The 23,604-nt window shown below is 34.9% G+C and overlaps 1 protein-coding gene across 7 annotated transcripts in view; it reads left to right on the forward strand.

Moving 5' to 3' along the window:
• CNTN5 (contactin 5) overlaps nucleotides 1–23,604 on the forward strand; it is a 605,150-nt gene that overhangs the window by 406,357 nt on the left and 175,189 nt on the right. For all 7 annotated transcript variants that reach the window (XM_064645131.1, XM_064645132.1, XM_064645133.1 and 4 more), the window contains one exon: nucleotides 22,385–22,480. In XM_064645131.1, coding sequence (XP_064501201.1) covers nucleotides 22,385–22,480 — 96 coding nt within the window. The remainder of the gene's footprint in view (nucleotides 1–22,384; nucleotides 22,481–23,604) is intronic.

A 23,604-nucleotide genomic window follows, 5' to 3' on the forward strand; every position in this document is an offset into this window, starting at 1 on the left:
ATGTTCTAGATTTGGGGCAGAAGGGAGAATATTATTTTACATTACTATCTTTTCTGTAAGAAGAGGCCAAATACAACAAACTGAGAGCCAACTGTTTGATATAATGAATAAACATGGTATATGAGACAGTGGATCTGGTGAAGTTGGCATGGAGAAAGCTGAGGTTTTACACTGGCAATTTCTCTTCTCACATCTGTTGAGTCCCTGAATCTCTAGGCAGGGACTGCAGAAATTAAGTCTCACCCATCAGAGAACAGTGGAATAAATAGAATAGAATAGAATAGAATAGAAATAGAAATATAGAATAGAATAGAAATAGAATAGAATAGAATAGAAATAGAATAGAATAGAATAGAATAGAATAGAATAGAATAGAATAGAATAGAATAGAATAGAATAGAATAGAATAGAATAGAATAGAATAGAATAGAATAGAATAGAATAGAATAGAATAGAATAGAATAGAATAGAATAGAATAGAATAGAATAGAATAGAATAGAATAGAATAGAATAGAATGCTTCAGTTGGAAGGGACCTACAATGATTATCTAGTCCAACTGCCTGATCAATTCAGGGCTGACCAAGTTAAAACATGTTATGAAGAGCATTGACCAGATGCCTCTTAAAACTCTGACAGACTTAGAGTATTGATCAACTCTCTAGGAAGTCTGTTCCAATGTTTAACTACCCTCTCGGCAAAGAAATGCTTCCTAATATCCAGCCTAAACCTCCTCTGGTACAGCTTTTAACCATTCCTGTGCCACTAGATACCAGGAAGAAGAAATCTGTACCTCCCTGTCCCCATCCCATCCTCAGAAAGCTGCAGAGAGCAATGAGGTCATCCCTCAGCTGTCTTTTCTCCAAACTACACAGGGCCAAAGTCCTGAGCGCTCCTTACAGGACATTTTTTCCACCCCTTTCACTAGCCTTGTTGCCCTCCTCTGGATACATTCAAGGACCTTCACATCTTTCTTAAACTCTGGCACCCAAAACTGCACGCAGTACTCGAGGTGAAAGTACTGACCAGTATTTATATATCATCTTGATCATGATTTGCAATGTGGATGAACCTTGAGCTCCTTTGAACTAGTCTGATAGTGGTGTGATTCCAGCATTCTGCTTTGTAGCCATTACAAAGAGGAGTAAGGGAAGTTACCCCTTCCTTGCTTGTTCAGGTGTCTTTTTCTATGTTTTCAAAGTTACATTATGTGCTTTTCTTGCAGAAATGTAATCCTATTCCTATTTTTTTTATCAAAACAAGAAATAGAGAAAAGATTATTAAGGGGTATTAAGAATGTGGCTGCCTCTTCCAGCTGCTCCAGCCCAGGACCTTCATGCCCAACTGCTGGAGCACAGCCTGGTTTCCAGATACAACCAGAGCAGAGACACAACTGGTCATACAGGTCACCACAGACAAGGGGTTGCCTTCAACAGCATCTACAGACAGAACTCACATAAAACAAACTCAGGCAAGTCTTCTCCTCCTCTTCAGCTGGTAGAGATAGAAGTTCACTAGTGCAGGCACACATGACTGTGGCCAGTGTGCAAGCACACTCACATTTTCAGTTCCTCTAACTACCATCACAACTTCTCTGTCCACCTACCCCTGCCCAGATCTCAGACCCTCTTCCCTACTTCATGGGACCCCTACTAGTTATTTGGTGCAGACTGATGCTCACCGGCAAACATGCAGCACTCACACCCTCATCCCTTAGGCACTAGATACTCGCACATCCCTTTGGGCAAACCAGGATGAACCCTCTGCCCAACAGATACTCTGATCCTGAACCAAACAGTCAAGCTTGAATTTTGCTAGTGAATACACGTTTACACTCCATGCACATCAGATTTGAGGAAGATACAGAGAGAGAGAGAGAGAGAGAGATAGGGATTACAGAGAGAGATAGTTATCAGGCACAGGGCTCAGCCAAACAAGCATATTGATTAGGCATGTTTTCTGTGTACCAACTTCTTTTATATCCTTTTCTGTTTACTTTGTCTTTGTTCAGCCCTGCTCCCCCTTCTGCTGCACACTGCCCTCGGGTTTGTACAGCTCTATCCATTCTTGCACCCCTGCCTGTCTGGGTTCTCCTGGTTTACAGTCTTACCTGTTGCAAAGTCCAGGTTGGTCTTTCTGGAAGTGGTGTTTGTGGTTTCTTGGTAACCCATCAATTAATGTAACTGCTGAGGTGTGTTTCCTCTCATTTCCTCCACATTTATTAGGTCAGGTGTGTGTCTTTGTAGATGTTTTTTTCCCGTTTTTCCTCTTTTCCTTTAGTTTCCCAGTTGACAAGGTCTGCTATCAGATAACCTTGCAGGAATAAATGTTCTCACAATCTCACTTGCCCTCATCAGTGTGTGACCAACCAGCTTTGGTTCTTAAGACTGTCCTATATGTTTTATTTATTATTTACTTCTCTTTTCATTATCTCTTTTTGCATTGAAAAAGGTCCTTGACTCCTTAAAGAAACAGCCACTCTTCTTCCACATACTCTTACAAATATGACTAGAGAGGAAAAGTTGCATCATTTCTTCACCAAGTTATGATTCTTTCACATCTTCTATCATTCTTTCCATTCATATTCAGAAGTACCAGAAAATATAACAGGAAGCTTGAGGCAAAAATGTTTCTAATAACCCAAATAACAACAAAAGCACTATTCTTTCATACTTTTCAGTTGTTCATTCTATCAAGTAATGTCAGTTCAAAATGTGCTTTTCTGCAAGTATTAAATAAATATAGCAGCATTGGGAGCATTAAAGTAACACCAGGCAGTCTCTTAATGTATTTTGCAGTAATTTTCCTTTCATCCTGAACTGCTATGTGTTGTTGTCATAACTATCATGAGAAAGAAAGCTCTGCTAGTCATAAAGACTATAAATCCACATTCCATGTACATGAATTTGCACAGGGTAATGTTTCCTGGGTTTATACCAGTGGATTTTTTTTCCCTGATTTTGAGCTCCATATCTCACAAATTTTTCCTTGAAAGAAAGCAAGCGGATAGTAATCATCTCTCTGTAGTAAACATCTACATATATATATAGATTTTAAATTTCTGAGTCAATCATTATTCCCAGACTTTTGTACTTAATGCCACTCTGTATAGAACTGGTTTATTTGCTATCTCTTTATGCTATTAAATGTCTCTCTGTCCATTGGGCCATGTTTGCCCAAGGTTTTTTTATCTGAGTCAGATAATAGGGGCGAAAGATCTGAACCACAGAATTTGCAAAGCATTGTGATGGTCATTGTCTGCTGTTGATCTCCAAATTTCCTTTTGTTGACTTAAATCTTCAATGATTTGTCCTCAAGAAATGTTTGAAGATTGCATCTTGAAGTTACTCTGAACTTTCAGCTTTGTTCCTCCTACACAAATTTGACCACAAATTTCTTTATTGTCAGAAAATAAATCCTTGATTCTTTCAGAATCTAGATAGAAGAGATGTAAAAAGTTGTATTCAGTAGACTGTCTCCTGACAGGTTAAAGATTGTAAGGTCTTCTTTCTACTCCTGTAAGAGGAATATCAAAAAAAATCCACCTATTCTTGCTACCCAGCAATCTGCTTGCTATGTGCCTGACATGACAACTGCTTTTCTTAAGTCTGCTGGAAAACTACAGAAATTGCTAAGGAATTGAACTGACATATATCTTCTGCCACCCTGCATTAACTCTAAAAGACACAGATCTTCCCAGGAAGTTCAATTACTCACATAGAGCTCCTTTGGATTTAAAAAAACCTAAAAGTTCATGAGAAAAAATGTTTGTTAAGTTTTCAGTAGAAGTTTATTTTTTTCTATGTCTATCTGTAGTATTTCCCATCTGAGACTTAGAAGGGTCAGGATCTTTGAGCTCTTTTGCCTGAAAAAATGAAAGGAATCTTGTATTATTGGCACCTATTAGCTTTAGGTTATGGTGCAGTATTTCCTGGGGTGGTGTTCTTTGTTGCTCCTTCATGGGTCACATTACCCTATGGATCAGCCCTTGGTGACCATCTGTGTCTCTATGGCCATGGTACTTCTTTTCTAAGGGAATGATTATTTTGAGTTATTCCAGCTTCCATTTTATCAGAGCTCTTAGTCAAAAATCAAAGTTATTCTTCCATACTGACAGTATGAAGATTGCTGATCTTCTTCCCCATCCTGGAGAGTGTACCCTGAGGCACAAAGTTAAAAAGGATGTCGATGAATGGGAGAGGATTTGGAGGCTTGAGTACAAAACCATAATTTGTTCTGAAAAATGAACTGTTTTGTTTAGTTCTATAAAAGAAAGTTACTGACACAATGATACATAAACAATAAAAATGCAATTTAGCAGGTGAAGTAGCAACAAAATCCAGCATTTGAAACTTAAAGGTAATGTTTTTTTTGGGGAACAAACAATCTCACAGGGAGCAAAAATAACCATTGGAATAACTTGGATAGAGAATACTGCAAATTTTTCTTCTTTTTATTTATATATATTTTTAAAAGATGTCTATTTTAAACAATTCACTTAAGAGAAATTCTATAGTTCATGTTACACTGGAGTTACAGTAGAAATTGGAATGATAATTTCTATATTAACTACTTTTTAATATACCTGAAGATGTTTAAAAATGCATTCTATATCTTTGACTCTTGCATTTCATGTTGGAAACAACATGGCAGTTATTCATTTGCTGAACACTAGCTGAAGACAGTAAAGGTAAAACTTTCACAAATGATCCTTCATTAGCAGCACTCATGACAGCTTGATTTATTGATATACCTTAGGGTATGTAGTCTGATTAGTTGCTTGACTTTGACATACCATCTTTTTACTCACAGGATCTCTGAAATTTACTTTCGCACATTTTCTCTTCTCCAGTCAACTGCATATGAGATACCTGATTTATTCTTTCTGACAATCATAATACTAACCTTGCCACATCTAAACATATAAAACAAATTCAGACATTTAGACATGAAGTAAGTGGTTATTAATGTAACCAAAGTTATTAGCAATTTATTTTCCCTATATTTTAGTCCTAAATTCTCTGGCCTCAAGAGACAGTTTGCTAACTCTACTCTTCCAGCACAGAGTTTCCTTGGAGACGTTCCAGACTTGATCAGACACAGCAACCTGATCAAGGCTGGTCCTGCTTTAGAAGAGGGTTGTAAATGATCTCCAAGGGGTGCCTTCCAACCTAAATGATTCTGTGACAGTTTTATGAAGAAGAAAGGAAAATTTCTTGGCCTAAGTCAAACTCCAGTTCCAAGTCTGAATTCAAGTTAATTTGCTATGAATAGTAAGCTGGATACCTATGACTCAAATTTGGCCATCCACACCTACTGTACTCAATAGAAAAACAATGCAAAATATCTTGTTGCTGCATAGGATGTAATTTTTTTATTATGAGTATGAAACAATAAAACATAGAATTGGCTAGAGCTTTTCCTGATAGTTGCACATAGGCATACAGTGGTGAAAACCAGGGAAAAATGTGGGTATAATTCCCCCTTCCATGGTGGATGGACAATACTGTTTGGTAGTGTGCTATTTTCGTGATCATGCAGTATGGAAAGTGGTGCCATGTGCAGAGGGGAAGCTGGAGCCATGTCTCTGGGTAAAGCTCTTCTGCATTTCCACCTTTCAAGGGAAAACCTGGCACTTGCAGGTGCATACCATTCAAAATAGCAGCTCCAGAGCTGTTTTCTTCTGTAGTGCTAATGCTGATTACATACATTACACACCCATATATTTTAAGCACTGATCTTGATACTGTTTCAGCAGAAAGAATTGAATTCCCAGAAATAATTTAGACAAAAACATGACAGCAAAATAAATGGACGACTGGTAGCATGATTTTTGAGGAGATATTGATAAAATCCTTGCTGATGTAAATGAGAAAAAGAAGATAGTGTCTTCCTGCCTCTAGTGGGGACCACATAGTGACTAGATTAGATAATTTGCCTAACAGAAATTATCTTTTTCACCAGGGTGAATGTCAGAGCTGTCCTCTGAGATCCTCGTATTTGTAAACATTACAGGGTGCTCATTTACTCAAGTTGTAGAGGTTGGTGTTTGTAGCACTAAAAGGTTCTGACCGACTCTGTCATGGTACCTCAATTGCAGTTTTTTATAAATATTGAGGCAAGGAATTACTTCTATTTCATTATTTCAATAAGAATTTCAAGTTATTTTAAAGGCTCTTTAAATAATTAATGTGAAAATATGGTAACATTTCAGAGATGGAAATTAAGAACTTGGATACTTAGCAGATAACAGTCCCTGCTGATGAGATCAATATATTCCATGAGATGATGAATTGATACTGTGACCAGTTTCAGGCCCAGCAGTAATAACATTAATAAGCAGAGGAGAATTCAGGTGGAATCCTCCAAGGTGGTGGAGGCTGAAGTACTTGCTCTCTGAAGAGAAGCTGGGAGAGCTGGGCTTGTTCATCCTGGAGCAGGATGGCTTCATGGGACCTAGCCATACCACCCCAGGGCCTACAGACAGGTTCACAAGGGGATAGATCCAGACTTTTCAAAATGGTGATTTCCAGGAGGTAAAGAGAAAACAGGCACAAACTGGAGTGAAAATCAGAAGGAGAAACATTTTCTCCTGAGGACAGCTAGGCAGTAGCACAGGTTCCCCAGAGAGGTTGTGCAACGTCTTGCCTTAGAGATTTTCAAGACTCAACCAGATGAAGTTCCAAGAAACCTGGTATAACCCTCTGGATGACCTTGCTTAAACAGGGGATGTGACTGGCAACATCCTGAGGCCCCCTCCACTCTGAATTATTCTCTGATCCTATGTTTTCTCTGACTTCCACATCTATGTGTCCCTCCTGTTAAATAAGTTTGATTTTGATATTGCAATAAATACCATGTGTCTGTATTGTAGTGAAGTATACTTCAGAGTAGGGCTCTGAAGTGCAATATTTGTAAGTTTATTCAGAAGGTGAACAAAGACATATATTTTCATTTTCTGTGAGACAGGACTGACAGAAAGCACTTTGACACCAATTTAGATTACATAGAGAAACTGGAATAAAAAAATAGCACCTCTGTGTATTGAATTAAATATAGAAAATTCATTTAAGGATGCCTTGAGTTCTTTACTGTAGGAAGAAAATAAAATAGAACATTAATCACCTAGCTTTTGATTTTTGAACTTATTACTGAGGGGAGTTTGCTGTTAGTTTCGGAATTTCAGCAACTGATATTTGTTTAGGGGAGAAAGTCAAAATAAAACATGACAACAGTAAGGGATTTTCCCCCCAGTACTGTGAGCTTGTTGATATGACAAAGGATCTAAATGACAAGCTGTCCCTTCCGGTTCACAAAATTTCGCTGAATGTATAGTTAAGGGGTAGAAGACATAAAGTATCCTCAAGAAATATCAACTTTAGTTTGAAAACAGTGGGTTTACATATGCCCTGAAAAAATGAAAGACAGCTTTTTAAGGTTATATGATACAAGAAAAAGAAACATCTACAAACTGTGACTTGCATCATCTGGTTGTGAGGCACTGCGACATTTGAAGGTCAAATTGCAATGAAAACTCTGGCTCCATCAGCCACAAGTCCTTGTAGGGAGAAAAAAGATAAAAGCAGCTCTGCCACTCCATCTGTACATCTTTTACTAACATACTGATTATTACTGGAGATATTGAAGGACATCAATATGACATCAAGTTTCAAGCAGTCATAGTCCTCCCGATTTTCCCCTTCTAAATCTTGATGTCTGTCACTAGGGAGAGCGTGTTCTTCCCTGCTTAGCACCTGACCATCATTTCCACATTCCTGCACATGTCATCCTTCACTTATGAAATAATATATTCATGCCACAGACAAGATTATGGGATTAGAGAACATAGAGGAGAACCTAAAAAATAGTATTTGCCTATTGCATCTATTCTTTCAGAAGTTAATTACATTAAGAATTGCAAAGGAATTGCAAATGTTCCCCTTTTGATACTGTTTCTGTGAATTGACCTGTAAGAGATGGCATACCTTTTGGAAACAATACATGTTGTAATGTAGGTGTAGGTAAATTTCTTTGCTGTAAGATAGAGTATGACGGAAATGGCAATTATTTTAGTCCACTGTAGTTAAACTGCTTTTCAAATTTGCATTTGTATGTTCAACATAAGATTATGAGTTGCATCTACAGCAGATGTTTTGGTCTTCCTTTTTGAGAGAAGAAATGTTCTACATTATTCTGTCATTTATTTGTTGTTCTGACCTATACTTGAAATTTTGTCTCCAATCTGAAGATATACTAAACTTCCGTGTCTAGGTAAGTAGTTAAAGACCATATACGGGCTAGAATTCATCTGTAGAAAATTTACATTTGGAAGACTCTTGTGAAAGCTTCTGGAATCATATGCCACATAAAAATATTCATATTGCACAAGCAAATGACAAAGAACCTAGTTTCACCATCAGGCTGAATGACAGCTCCTGAGATGTTGATTGGCTGTGTGCTTTCTGAATGACAAGTCATCATTCCATACTAAATATGTGTGTCGACCACTTATGTACTGGAAGTGTACCAGGAATCTTCTAGCAAAATGCTAGCAAAAACTGTATGCAGTTTCTTGTCATTGATATAATTGACTAGCGTAGATCCTCATTGTGAAACAGACTGGGAATATATTCTCAAATACATGAAAATATATATATCCTTGAACACATCAGTTTTTCTTTCTCTTATTTACACAGAAACATAAAAACCAAGGACACTGTAAAGTCCGTGAATCTCCACTGAGAGTTTTCATATGTGAGATAAATAAAGGTGGATGCTTAGGATGAGGCTAGCTGAGCAATAGACACTTGCATTTAACCAAAATCTATCCAAATATTTAAACACTTTCTTCTCATTTTTTCCTTTCCTTTTCTTTCTTCTTTTTCTTTTAATGTATATTTTTTTCTTTTATTTTTCATGAAAAATGGCATAAGTTAATGATGCTGGAGATCACATTTTATATTATATGAGAAAAAGGCAGGACAACAGCTCTTTACCAGTCATTAAGCAGTCTGCTGGAGGCAAGCAGAATTTGCATCCCCTTTATAGCCAATGTATTGGACATGCCTTCTCTACATAGATGCCATGAGCATCTATGCCAGTTCTACTGAAAGGCAGTGTCTGTAAGATTTAACAAGACTGACCAGTCACTGCTTTTGTATACAAAATGCTTCAGGAAAGGTTCACAAGTCTTCCAGAGAAATTCACTGCAGTACTAGAAGACAAAATGACACTTAAGAAAAACTTTAAAGAAAACTGGAATTTCATTTATTTTCCCAGTAATCCCAGTGACCAAAAACACAACCACTAAGTTAACTAGAAAACAATGGACTTCAATCAAAAAGTAATGACAAACTAATGAAAAAAAGATTGGTATAAATGGGTGTAGTTTTATTTTCAGTGAATGTATTTTGTTTGCTTTGCTGAGGAACTTAGCCATATTTATGTTGTATTAAGATTAATATTTTTCAAGCTAAATATTTTGAAAGAACTGATTTCTGTTCTCTGAGGAGATCTCACTGTATTACATATTTTCTATTGTCATATTATTTTTAAATTTATCTGTTTATTTTGTCTTTGGTTTTTTGAATCTACTGTTTGGTTGTTGGTTTGTTTGGGTTTTTTTAATTTTTATTTTTATAATAGTTGTTTCCAAACTTCAGAACACCAATTTTTTCTATCTCTCAGAAGCTGTTGTAGACCACATTGCATGTCCATCCTCAAGTATTTATTTCAAATCCTCATAAACAGTATTAGGCTTCTTTGACCAGTAACATATTTCTGTAGCACCACTTCATGACCCACTGAGGATTCCAGGACTGCTGGATAGAAATTGGTGTTTACTGCTTTACTTGACATATGTGTAAAGTTTTAGTTAAACAGTTTGGATGTTCTTTATCATCTTGATTATATCATAGCTATTCACCTATTATTTCAAGGAGTAAAAGTGCAAACGGGAGCAAAACTATTTATTTTTAATGTCTGTTAGAATCAACATTAAGAGTGAGAGAGATTTAAAACTGCTTAACATGTGGAACTTAAATAATACTGCAGTGCAACCTCATGTATTAAATAATAAGATAGTTGAGATGAAACACAAGTGATAGCCTTTCACATGCAATAGATTTCACATTATTTATTTATGATAGGCATGTATATCAACAGCTGCTATTTTTGTAGTTTGGTTATAGACACTAAAATATATGAGTGTATTTAAATTTTCTAGAGTGTGCCCAAAAAACTACTGATTGAATTGCAATTCAATAGACCATGACTATGAAAAATCATTTTGAGAGTGTAAGACTTGCTTGTTTCTTCCATCACTCTCACTATTTGTACATTAGAAATTAGTTCTATGAGAAAAAAATATTGAATCTCCCTCCACTTTTAATTAGAAAACGTTTTTAACCTTTGTACATATATCCCATCATATGTATCTAATAAGTTCCTTTTCAACTCTAAGAGAACTAACAAACACTGAAATAACTTCGAAGTGTTTAAATAATGGTGGCATTTAAAAGGTGAAAAGGTAGAAATACTTAAGATGCATTTGTGAGGATGAGGAGCAGGTTTATATTATAGCAATTGTCTTTTGTGCTGTCTACTTAAAATTCATACCTACACAAAGGTATTACTCCTCTGACATTACAGATGTTTTTAGAGAGACAAATGTTTTCTTACACTCTTTATAAAGTCAACACAGTAAAGTGTTGTATAACAAAAGTGTGTCTTCCTTATTTTGAAAGCCTTTTGCTTCCACTGAAATTAAAAGCAATAAACAGGAAATGCTAGATGTTTTTATGCATACTGGATTAAATCTGCAAGTCATCTTAAGATGGGCGTTTATTGCAGCATTATGGTGGTGCCAATTCCATTACCCCCTTTACTCCAGTAAGTGTCTTGCCAAGGTCTAGAAGGCAAGAATTTCTAAGTATCAATCCGGTTCATCAGACTGAGCTGGAGTTTGTCCTGCATACATACATTATTCAACAAACAGGTAGCCAGAAGATGGAGTCCAACAAATTGTAAATCAATGTAAAATCCTTTAATATATATAACTTTTAAATTTTCTAAACTGTAGAAAAATATGAAACATATTAGGTATATATCCAGGTTGTTTAACATTTGGAGCTGTCATCTTTGTCCTTCTTACAATACAGTTACTGCCACAATAAGAAAGTCTATGAGGTTAAGGGCCGAATTTGCCTTAATTTGGAAATTATTGGAAAAATACTATGCTCATATCCTAATTCCCTATGTATCTTTAAAAAACTTAGTTCACTACTATACTGACAAGAGTAAGAAACTGTTGCTTCACCTTTTACTTACAAAGGGCAAACACAGTTATGGAAATTTATGCTTGCTTTTTGTTACTTTTCTATATGTGTTACACTTCTGTATGTGAGAGGAATCCTTTACCATCTTCTACTTAGTCTTATCAGGGCACTGTAGACAAAATAATTATATTAAAAAAAGAATATGAAGATCAATGAAATGGTAAAGTGCCTCTAAATGCACTTTATTCATTCTCATTTAAAGTCAAATGTCTACACTACAGACAGATTCAACTGATCTAATTGTTTAGATTTCCTACTTAACCTGTTGCACTACTAGGATGCAGTTCATTATGTCAAGTTGACATCTAAAATAGATCAACAGAATTAGGCCTTTGAAGTGTCTCTTTTATTGCATTGTCTTGAAAGGAAGATTAAGATAACTGGCTCAGAATGGCTCAACTGAACCCCACATTTAGATTAAAATTTACCACAAACCATGTGCAAACCAGTATTGCTTTTGTTATAAAGTATTAGAAGGAAAGAACTCATTCCAAGAACAATTTAAAATGTTGGTTTATTATATTCAAAATAATTTGCATAAAATTCAATTTTAAAAAGACTTTCTTAGCATTAACATAGTACTGTTACCTTTAAGTATAATCACACATGAACCTCCTCAATTACTAGTCACCATTACTTACTCACTCTACCATTCATTTTAGATTTGCTTACATTTGATTCATATTTGGTAGACCATAGACATTTATGATAGGACTATCTGAATTAGTAAGAGTAAATATTCTAACATGATGGTTTTACTTGTGGTGAGCTTAATCTACACACCATGCTTGTATTGTTAGCTGGAAATGTATAATATCTATTAGCAATTGATTTGGATAAAACTAATGTATACTACCACTGAAGTTGTTCTTGTCAATAATTTGCAATTACACTGATAAAAATCCCATTCATCTCCTAAGAGTAGGAAACATGTACAATGGGTTACAATTAATTAAACAAAATAATTTCTATTAAATTACATTGATAGCGTGGATACAATTTTCCCCAGGTTTTCAGGTACCATCTCCTTAAACATTAGTCCTTCAAATGACATTTCATCAATCATTATTACAGTGATAACACTGCAATAATCTGGTACCATTTTCCTACACTTTCTGACATCACTGAAAAGCCTTCACTATTTTTTCTTCTTTATCCTTTCTAACAGTACCTCTTAGTTTGCTATTATTTTTGTATAAAAAAATTATGCATGATATTTATGTTAAAAGCCATATTCCACTTTATACAAAAATTTATGCACATATTTAAATCAGTTGAGTATAACTACTGAGTTCAAGAGAACCATTTCGAGGAGTGACCTCCAACAATCAAATAATGTTTATTTGTAGGATCAGTTAAACTCACTAGGAGATTGATTCAGAAGCTCAGATTCTTTTAAGAAAAGGAAATGGTGGAAAAGTTTTTTTTTCTTTTTCTCACTTTTAACTCCATTGGAATATTTTTTTTTAGGTTTAGGCATTTATCGCTATAAGATGTTTTCTGTAAGGTAAATTAATCTTATAACTTTTCTCTAAAGCTTTTCAGATTTGTCAACCTCTTTTTAAAAGTATGGCATCAGAACAACATATCATACTTACGTGACAGAGAAGTTTTCAAAGAACTTGATTTTCAGAGAGCAAAATCTCAGCACTTTTTGCTAAAAACAGCTACAGTTCTCACTGAAGTTAGGGAAAACAAAGTATTTTTATAATACATAGTGTTAATCATCTATAAGCCAACAGATATGAGTAATACTTTCCTCCTGAAATATTGAAGACACACACATACAAATTTTCGCCCATTATTTTTTGTTAGGAAAGCTCTTTTACTCAGTTATATCCTTTGTAAATTAATACCTTATGTGCAAGAAAAATTCTTTCCATACACCTGAGGTTACTGATCTGTTTGTTCCAAGCCATTCAATGATCATCCGGCAATATCGCTGCAGAAACTGTTGTTCTGTAACTATTAATCTGTATATTTTGTTTCCTTTATTTTCCTTTTGATATTCATTACTATTCAATTAATTCTTTATATAAATTCATAATATTAAAATCTGAAGTGTTGCCTTCATAGTCTTCACTTCACAGTCTCTAATTATTTGATCAACTTCACTATAAAATCCAGATATTATTTTTTCAACACATTGCCCTTTTAGTTTTTCTGATTTGAATTTTCAAATCCTATTCAGTACATAAGTTGGATTCTCTTCTTGATGGCAAAAACATGTATTTAGTCTGTTCTACCAAAAGCACACTATATATTTAAAATTGCTAGACTTCTTTTAACAAGTTCCCCTCATATCCTCTTTTATGTCTGAGTCTCTCTGAATACCTCTTATAACTCCTTATGGTACCTTGCTACAAGGCCAGTTTCTAACAGGTCTGGAGAATTAATGTATTCAGGTCTCAAATCTTCTCCAGTCTGAAATTTATCTTTTTTTTTTTTTTTTAACCTCTTAGTGCTTGATTTTGCTCACACTACTCAGTGCTTGTACCCTGGAGACCAGTGCTTCCATGTGACAAAGCTTTGTCTAAATATAGCTCTCTGACACTAGCACGTGACAGAATTAGAAAATAAGTGACATAGAATTAGAATTCAAAGAGAGAGCTGTGAGAAGTAAATGCCTTTATGAAAGTGTTTGAAACTGCTTTAGCCACGATCTCATGAAATTACGAAACCTTCTAAGAAGGTTTAACTTTTCTGATCTGATAAATAAATACTGTGCCATTCATTTGCCACAAATTAGATCATTAGAGGAATGTTCAGACCACTTTCACCAGACTATTAATTGATGTGTTCCAATTTACAAATTGAACAGGTTAAAGTAAAAAGACAGTAATTTATAGTTGCTCAGCTGACTTGTGACAATTTATTTATCTTCGATGATTCTTACTTGTTCAATTACATACTCATATCCTAAACTGTGATTTGCAGTGACTGGTATCATCTGGATATTAAGCAGAATAACATGCTCCAATACAAACTGCCTTATAAAAAACATTGCCTAGCATTATATGTAACAACCAGCTGCTACGTAGGAAATACTCTGTGTTTGTAAAGCTTTTATTTCCAGTTGAGCTATTCAGCTAAGATGAAGGTCTCCCAGATTTACTCCTTGAATGTGTCCAAACACTTAGTTATCTTGTCACAATTGACTTGTGGGTTGTACTGGGCACTACAACTCTTAGAGAAAATCAAATAAGTAATTTCTGGGAGATTATGACCTTATCCTTTTCTTTATGACAGAGCGGAAGTGAAATATGGAGGCATTTATACACATTAGTCTAGTCAAAAGTCAGCACTGTGAAATGACTTGTCTAGAGTGGAGTCAGAATTTGATATGCCCATACCTCACAGATATGGTGTCTACAAGCCTCCAGCTGTTACTATTCCATGCCGTTCTCCAAGCCTTAGATCTGAACAGTAGTTCAGATCTTCTATTTGTCCTAGTTCATTCATATAACTTGATACTCTGATTATACAAAATATGATGAAGTCAGGCAAAAAAAAAAAAATAGCAACTGAAATATTATCAAACATCTTACATGATATCTTCAGAACAGGGACTCTGGTAGAGCAGACTTTTATTTTCTGTAGATTCTTTGTTTGTATCACTCCAGCAAGATAGCGTCAAATGCAGAAGCTGTGGATGTTGTAAAGATTTTAATTTGGGTGAGCTCAGTGCCATCACTTCTGAACCTGGGAAAGCTTACTTCGTTTGCCACCTTTCCCTGATGAGAATAATTTAATTTCTTAATTCTTTTGTACCCTTTCTTCTGATAAATTCCAGCTTTGGCAAACTCAGATTTGGAACTTAAAAGACGTAGGGAAAAAGGTTTGTAACATTTTCCTGAACATGTGGAAGCGAAGCCATTATGTTATCTTTAGGACTAGAATCCATGAACTAAAATTATTAACTATATATATAAGCAATGTTTTATTTCTAGTATGAATTTGCTCAATGACATACAAAATAAGTCATCCTTAATGGCTTGTTCACACAGAGTGTTAAAAAAAGCTTTTTTCTCTCTGTTACCATTACAGCCTCCTGTGAACCATAAGACCTATACAGGGGTTTCCAATAAGCTATATGGAGGAGATTAGTTGCTGTTAATTTCATGTTACATCATATGATAGGAAATTGTGCTGCACTAGTCATTCCATATTTAATCATGTAAAATCCTAACTGGCTGTGATCTTTATTCACTAATTAAAGGAAGGAAAAGTCACATCTAGTTAAAGAAAGTTACAACAAATGAAATGGTGTTTGCAGTATGTCCTTGAATGTTTGGAATTAATTTAATTGAAAAAAGTGACTAAAGGAGCAATCAAGCAAATGGAAAGAAGCACTCATAAGTAGAAAAGAAAAAATTAAGAATGTTGAATTATCAGTATTATGTATACAGAATTTATACAAGTTAGTATACTACTCAGTGCCAGGAAGTTCTATGAAAAATGTTGCAAATAGAAATGTATGTTTCCTAACATGCAGATAACATTATGTAAAACAACATGTTTATAAAAACTTACATTGCATATATTACTCAAGTGAAAAAATATATTTGCTCAGAAACTCTGGAAGTAGCATGATTTAGTGGCCCACTTTGGTGATTAAATGTTGTGATCTATATTTGAAAATCTTTCATTTGTAACTTAAGATTGGTTGTTTATGTCTTTGGTTTTATTGTTGCTCCTGACAGATCACGAATAGAATAACAAGATGAAAACCACTTAACTATAACATTTTCACTTGATTCTGTGTTTTGCCTTAATATTTCAGTATGCAGACATCTGAGAAGTATACTGAGTTAATTCTTGTGAGAATAGATGAAAGCTGACAGACCCAGAATGATTGTAGTTAATTAATCATAACCATCAACAACTGTTATCACAAACATCCCAGTTATCATGCAATTAACATGCTATGTTGAATCATATAGCAGCTCTATAATTTTCAACATAATCTTGTTATTTTACTCTGCCTATAAATATTTCTCCTAATTCACTTTGATCCAGTACTTCTGGATTTATGAGTGCAGAAAACCTACTGAAGTTTAGGGAGATTTTGGTACCTACAAATTCCCTTTCTTCTTCAAGGCTCTGAGAATAATTAAGCTTTATTGATGATACTGATGGTATTATTTGATGCTACTGAAAGTAGGTGTAACAAAATAAAGAATTTTCCAAAGCTCTGAATATATATAAGACTCTTGTGGTACCCTTCACAGACAGATTAGATTCTATAAAAAATGAGTAGCTAATCAAGACAAAACAGTGGAAGAAGCGTATCAATTTATAATTTATAAAAATCTGTATAGCATCACAAGTAGTGAATATTTTAATTGAAATGTAGTATTCCTTTTTAACAAGTATGGCATATTAAATAAAGGAAAAAAATCTATAATTTGTCTTTTATAAAACATTTTATTTTTCTAATTAATAATTATAAATATAAATCACCTAATTTGCAAAGGAAATTAAAAAGAAAGAATTATTATACTAGATTTCACACAAGATTCTATAAATCAATTTAGGAAATAGTTATATATATTTTCTCACCAGATGTCATGGTTTAACCCCAAACAGCAACTAAGTACCACACAGATACTCACTCACTGTCCCACCCCCCACCCCATGAGATTGGGAAGAGAATCAGAATAAGGTAAAAACCATGGGTTGAGATAACAGTTTAACAATTGAAATAAAGTAAAATAAAATAATAATAATAATAAGAAGAATAGCAAGAATAATACTTATGATAATAACAATAGTAATGCTAACTGTAAGTAAAAGGGAGAAAACAGGAAAAGAGAGAAAAATAAAACCCAAGAGAAACAAATAATGCAAAATACAGTTGCCCACCACCCACTAACCAATGCCCAGCCCATTCCCCCAGTGGTGATCAGTGCCTCCTGGCCAACTCCCCTCAGATTTTTTCTGAGAAAAAAATGTCTTGTAGTATCTGAGAATGATTCTGGAAGATGTTGATTTAAATATAAGAAAATAAAATATCTTGTGCCTTCTCAAGATTTTACATTTTCTGAGAGGAATCCTAAAACATTCTCCTGTGCTCGTCATCATCTTTTGACAGCACTCCCTGAAAACATCTGTATAACCAGTTCCTTTGCTTAAAACTCTTCAGTGGCTCTGCAGATATACAGAGACACAGGGTGGCTGTTGTGCAAGCTTGAAATACATAATTTCTTCTCTATACTTGCTCTATTTCTGTTTTTGCATAATAACTTCTTTGAGAAAAAAAATGACCTTTTTCAGATTGTGTCAGACTGATGATCCCTGTAGGATTCAAAAGCTTTCTGGTAATAAATAATAACAGCAACAATGATAATAAGCATGATACTTTCTAAAATATTTGAATCTTGCCCTTATTTTGTCACCTAAAAGTCATATGGTAATGTGATTTTTGAAAATTCACAATATATGCATTTCCCATTATCAACGGTGAGATGATGATTCTGTCATGGTAGAAACCTTTTTGTCTGAGTTACCTTTCACACTTTTTCTAGTTAATGTTTTCAATCTTAAAAGTTATTCTTAGGTCCAATGAGTGACTCTAATAATACAACTGCACCTACTTAATCTGGTATTCCTAGAAAATAGGCGTATACCAATTCAACGTGATCTATTAATTTATTTGGACACTCGGTTATCCTGTGAGTATTGTATTTAATTCATCCAATGTAAAAGTTCCCTATGTAATCACTCATGATGTCTTTTCAATACCTACCTTTTGTCCTTCCATAGCTTGTGTTTGTTGGCTATTAAACAGAACATGTGTATTTTCCATTGTTTAGAGTGTACAGTCAAACCATGTTTTTGATTTAGGTTATAATGGGATTTTGAGAAACATTTTTTAATGGAATTCTTTTCCCTGTAAATCTTACCTTTTTTAAACAGCTACAATTCCTGTTCAAGGTCTATTTCTTAGTCCTGGCTTTCAAATACAAGGAGAGGAAGGGTACCCTCTCTTAGTGACAATGCAATAAATAAGTTTGTCCTTGGCATGACGGAAGAATCTTACCTTGTGTAGAGCTATTTTTACCTTATTGGAAAGAATATTGCCTGGTTTATACTTAACTTTAGGTATCTTCAGGACATGTCTTTAAACATTTTAATACATATCATATTATGTCCATTTTAAACTCCATAATAAATTTGCAAATAAAATAGTTTAAACTCACAGAACTGAACTGGCAGAGGACAATATTCTGGACCAATCTAATTTCTGTTTTAAAAGTAAATTGACAATGAAGTACAGAGCCTTCCACAGCTTCCATACCAGGTTTACCAGGTTTCCATATCAGGCTTACCATTACCAAGCAGTAATTGCCTACAATAAAAACAAGGCCTGTTTTTCACCTTTAATTTGATCCTAATTTCATAGCAATCATCAATGGACTGTTGTCTGGGTCACAAAAACCTGCCACATCCCTGTTGCCCCCATTAGCTGTAGCTAACTGATGAACACAGTGAATGAATGATCCTTCCTCTGCACACCTAAAATGCAAACTACAGTGAAGGTGAATTGGAAGGCTATTAAGTGATAACAACTGCTCCAACTTTTGTACAAGTCCTTCTGTCAATGGTAGAACATTTCTCCTTTTACTCAGATGTTCATTTTGCTAGACCTGCAAAGCTTTTCAGTTGTTTTGACTGCTTTAAGATTTTCCCGTTTATTTCCTGTTACTCCCTTCACTTTCTGCAGAAGTGTTTTCTTTTGTCTTGAGCCTTATTTAAACTGATACTCTTGTGGTGGTGTCATTCTTCCACAACGCCCATCAATACATATGTACGTGTGCTGAGAGAAACCCACTTTTCAGCTCCTTTCCCAAGAATGGGAATAGCCACTGCAGAGACAGCCACACTACCCGTCAGCTGCTTTGGATAAGAGATCTGGATGGTTTTCCCAAGTTTATAACTTCTCTCAAAGATTGAGCTAATTATACCAGCGGTGTAAATAGGATATCCAGAACGGATTGCACCAAATCCACTGGATTTAATGTCTGGCATCTTCACTAGCTCTGGAATTTCTCTATTATTTCCCTTTCACAGTGAAGACCACTCTTGTGTCACAGGTTGTACTCTAGTGACGCTATATAAAGTTTTTGAATTGAATATTTTTTTTCAACAGTAAAGACAATTGTGCTACTGCTGCCACACAATCCATCTAAATGTCCTTTGTATGTTTTGCATATATATTGTTAATAATGAGTTACATTTGGCATGGTGACTGACACTTAGCTACATATTTTCAAAATGTTTCTCGTGTTAAAAGAGTATAGAAGTTATGTAGCTAAACCCCAGGAACTGCTTTGAAAATGAGAGTAGGTGTTATCATGTTTGCTGCTAGCATTGAGATAAGAGGAAATTAATCTTTCAGGGCAGAAGATGAATACCCAGGGAGCACAGGAAGGCATTTTCTTATCAATCAGCTATATGCATCATAAGATGATAAAGGACAGATTCATTCTGTGTGGGGCTATCTGACATGTAACATGTGTTACAGGTTTATACTGCAGCAATAATACTGAACCAATGGCCAGCTCTGCTGTGAGAGGTTACAGTTCCCACCTCTAAAGCTGGATTCTGTTCATCCTTTCTTTTATTATCTACCTCTTTACAGTTTTAAAGTAAAATGATAGGGTTTTGTATAAATTTTTAGTAGCTGTTTTTCTTTTTTTTTCAATGGGGATAGATATAAAATGGCTAGGATTTACAAGAAATTAATTAAATTTTCCTTTAATTTGATTTTTCCCTAAGTCCATTTGGACTTATTATTTTAATGTGGAGGAACTGCAAGCATGATTCTTCACCTTTCCTTCCTTTTAAGCTTTCCTACATTTATTTACTTTGCAGCTAAATCCCTTCTTTTGTACCTGTTAATCTTTTTTCTACTGTATGCTAACAAGAAATCCAATTCAGAGCTGACAGATAGCCAAAAAGAGCTGAAAATCAAAGCACTTTGTTACTGTCCTCCTTTAGACTGAAACTAATTGATTTAAACAAATAGAAACTTGAGTCACATGTAGTACTTTAATTTTTAATTTTCATTCGGTGAAAAAAAAGTATATTTGTCCATCACTGTGCATTTTCAAAGCAGGAAATGAAAAAAAAATATCTTGGTGTTGCTATAGCTAATTGAAAAATAACATTGAATCACCTGAGGACTTGATTAAGAAAGGTTTTCAGCAAGGTGTTCTCCCATCCAAACCAATTATATGTATGCAGGGATATACTAGCCCACTATTTTCTAAACATAAAATAACAATAATTACTTTTCTGCAGAATATACTATCAAGTAACATGCATTAGGAGACATTTTTAAGTGATATACTACACCAGCATGTATTATAACTCATGGTGTGCTTATTTAAAAATGCAATAATTTTTTAAAATTTTAATTATCTGTCTATTAGCAACATTTTGTATTATGTATTATAACTCATGGTGTGCTTATTTAAAAATGCAATAATTTTTTAAAATTTTAATTATCTGTCTATTAGCAACATTTTGCAATATATTTTTAATGTAGCTTTATTATTTGTTAAAATTCTACCGGATCCCACCTACGTTTTCTCTATTCAAACATGGTATCTATCATTGAAATCAAAGCACTGACTCATTTTGGCCAAAGACAGCACAAATTTAGATACATTTAAATTTTAGACTTCTGCCTGTGCCCAAGTCATCTGTAAGAAATGTGAAAAAGCATTTGGACAGTGTCTTTATACTTAAAAATGTGCACCTAATCCCCATTATGAAATTTATTAAAAATCAACTTATATTAATTTTAAAAATCATTAAACTTCGATTATATGCTCTACTGGGCATGGAGCAAGATGTGGAGTTTCAGCATCTGACAGAGAACTGCCAACTGAGTGCAGTTAAGACAGCGATAATTCTGCTCCACCTGTTGAAACTCTTTGGTGCTGTCTGGCTCATCCCAGAACTCAGGGCTGTAAGCAGAAATTAAGAGATATGGCTACAAGTCATTGAATGTCGATGAGATGCTCCCACTGGCCCCATTGTTTCACACTTCAGATCCTCATTTAGTGCTTGCTGAAGCTTCTGTGTCCTCTTCAAAGATATCTTTGGTGCCTTTGTTACTGGTCTCTTCACCTTGATCCACGTCAGACAGAAATGTCTCTAGAAAATCCCTGAGTGAAGAGAGGCTTTAAACACCATCATGGGAACTGAGGAACGGGTGAGGCACCAGTCTGGTGGCAGAACTGAGCTGCCACATAACTTCTGCTACAAATAAGCGTGCTATAGCATAGCTATCCACCCCAAATGTGAATCTGGGTCTAGTGTTCTCTGCGGTAAATGGAATAATAAGATCTTCTGGTTGAGAGGCTTTAAATAAATACAGTGAACTGCTTATAGCAGTGCCCTTCAGCCTCATTCAAAAATTTTTGTTCCAAAAGTTTTTCTTATTTCTTATTCTTCAATATTTCTTATTGCCCTGCTGGACAGAAAGTTTTGGAGGGAAAATACATTTACACACAACTGGATTGTGCTTATAACACCAGAGAAATCAGAAGGAAAGTATTTAAAAGAGTAAACTTGCTCTAGAGCAGATTTGGGTTTAGAACCAATGTGCTGATGATTTTCCCTTCTTGTCATCACAAGATATGCAGCTGATGCCTGCAACATCATCAGTCTGGATTTTAGCCAAGGCATTCTCTCCATTGTATTTCTTTTCTCATTTCTACTGAGGGAAAAAAACAAGCATGATATGGTAAAAAGAGATAAAATCACTATTAAATGTTTTTGTAAATGCCATATATATATTGTCTGCTACTTTTTCTTTGATAGTGTATCCAAGTTCACTAAAAAGAGTAATAAGGTGCTGATGCAACATGGAATTTTTTGTAATGGAAATAGATTTATTTTTCAGGCCATTGTATTATAGATTAAGGTATGAAAAAAGGAACAGTCAGCTTTACAAGAGAAAATAAAATTTTAGTCACAGTAGCCACAAAATTTAAAATCTTTGGTATGTAACTAAATGCTCTGTTTTTTTGATAGATCTGGGAAATTTTAGTGGTCGGACAAGAAGTGCTGTCTCTGTACGTGAAGGTCAAGGAGTTGTTCTAATGTGCTCCCCTCCACTTCATTCTCCAGGTATAGTAGGCTGAAGCCTGTATGCTGGTCCTTTACATTTTGCTCATTATTGAATTACTTCTTTTAGAATTTAGAAGCCTTCAGAAATTGCTCCAAATGCTAGTGTCCTGATACTTTTGCTGAATACAAATTGTCTTTTTTTTTAAGTAGTACAACCATGATTTTGGTTGCTCTTCTTTTTACCTGTATAGCTCTATATTTGCATGTCATATAACATGTGGAGACATGATGCTTGTTTTTCAGTAGATTCGGTACAACCTGTCCTTTTCCTCTTTGGGAAACGAGGTCTGTACTGAGGGGATTTTTCTACCTCCAAATTTGAGGCCTGGAAAAAAGTCACATAGCAGCTGGAACAGCTTCAGAAAATAAAATCTCCTCTAAGTTTCTGTTAGAGAAATGTGTTCAGTTTCTATTTATATTGCAATGATTGCTATTACTGTACTACAGTTATCAATGCCATCTCTCTGCTTTTCTCTCTTCTGAGTAGATTCTCTTGTTGTTGTTGCCTCTATAATCTCTTTCTGAGTTTGACACTACAGTCTATGTGATAAAATTGAGCACATGATGTTAAGGCTTCATCATGATAAGTAAACTGAGAGAGAAAGACAGAAAAAGAAAGAGACAGTTTCAATGCAGCTGAATTTGATTTCCCCAAACAGAGAGTATAAAGATAGATGAACATCAACAGTGAGTGAAGTTGTCATGCACCTTTTAAGAGCTTCCACAAAATGCACCTTACATATCATCAAAATATTTAGATTTTTTTTCCCCTGAAATTATGCTTCTGAACTTTTATTTAGTCAGATTCTAACACAGTGTTCTACTTTTACACAGACATTACCTTTGATGGTGAAAAACTAGTATCTTTCATTTTCATCAGTGGGCCAGCAAAAGCCCTACAGTGGAAAATACTGTGCTCACAAGCAGCATCCAACTGCTTTAGTTTATATTGTTTGAGCACCAGTAGGCTATGCCAGCAGGAAAATGACTCCAGAAAAATATTTTTATTCTCTGTTGTCATAATTTTTTCACCTTAACTAGGCCAGGTAAGGTTCTGCAGCGTGACAGAGTAATCACTGAAAGCTGAAAAATTACACTGATATGCAGAGTAAACATAAAATCAT

This window comes from Pseudopipra pipra, chromosome 2 (assembly GCF_036250125.1).
Source record: "Pseudopipra pipra isolate bDixPip1 chromosome 2, bDixPip1.hap1, whole genome shotgun sequence".
In the NCBI taxonomy this organism is placed as follows: Eukaryota; Metazoa; Chordata; class Aves; order Passeriformes; family Pipridae; genus Pseudopipra; species Pseudopipra pipra.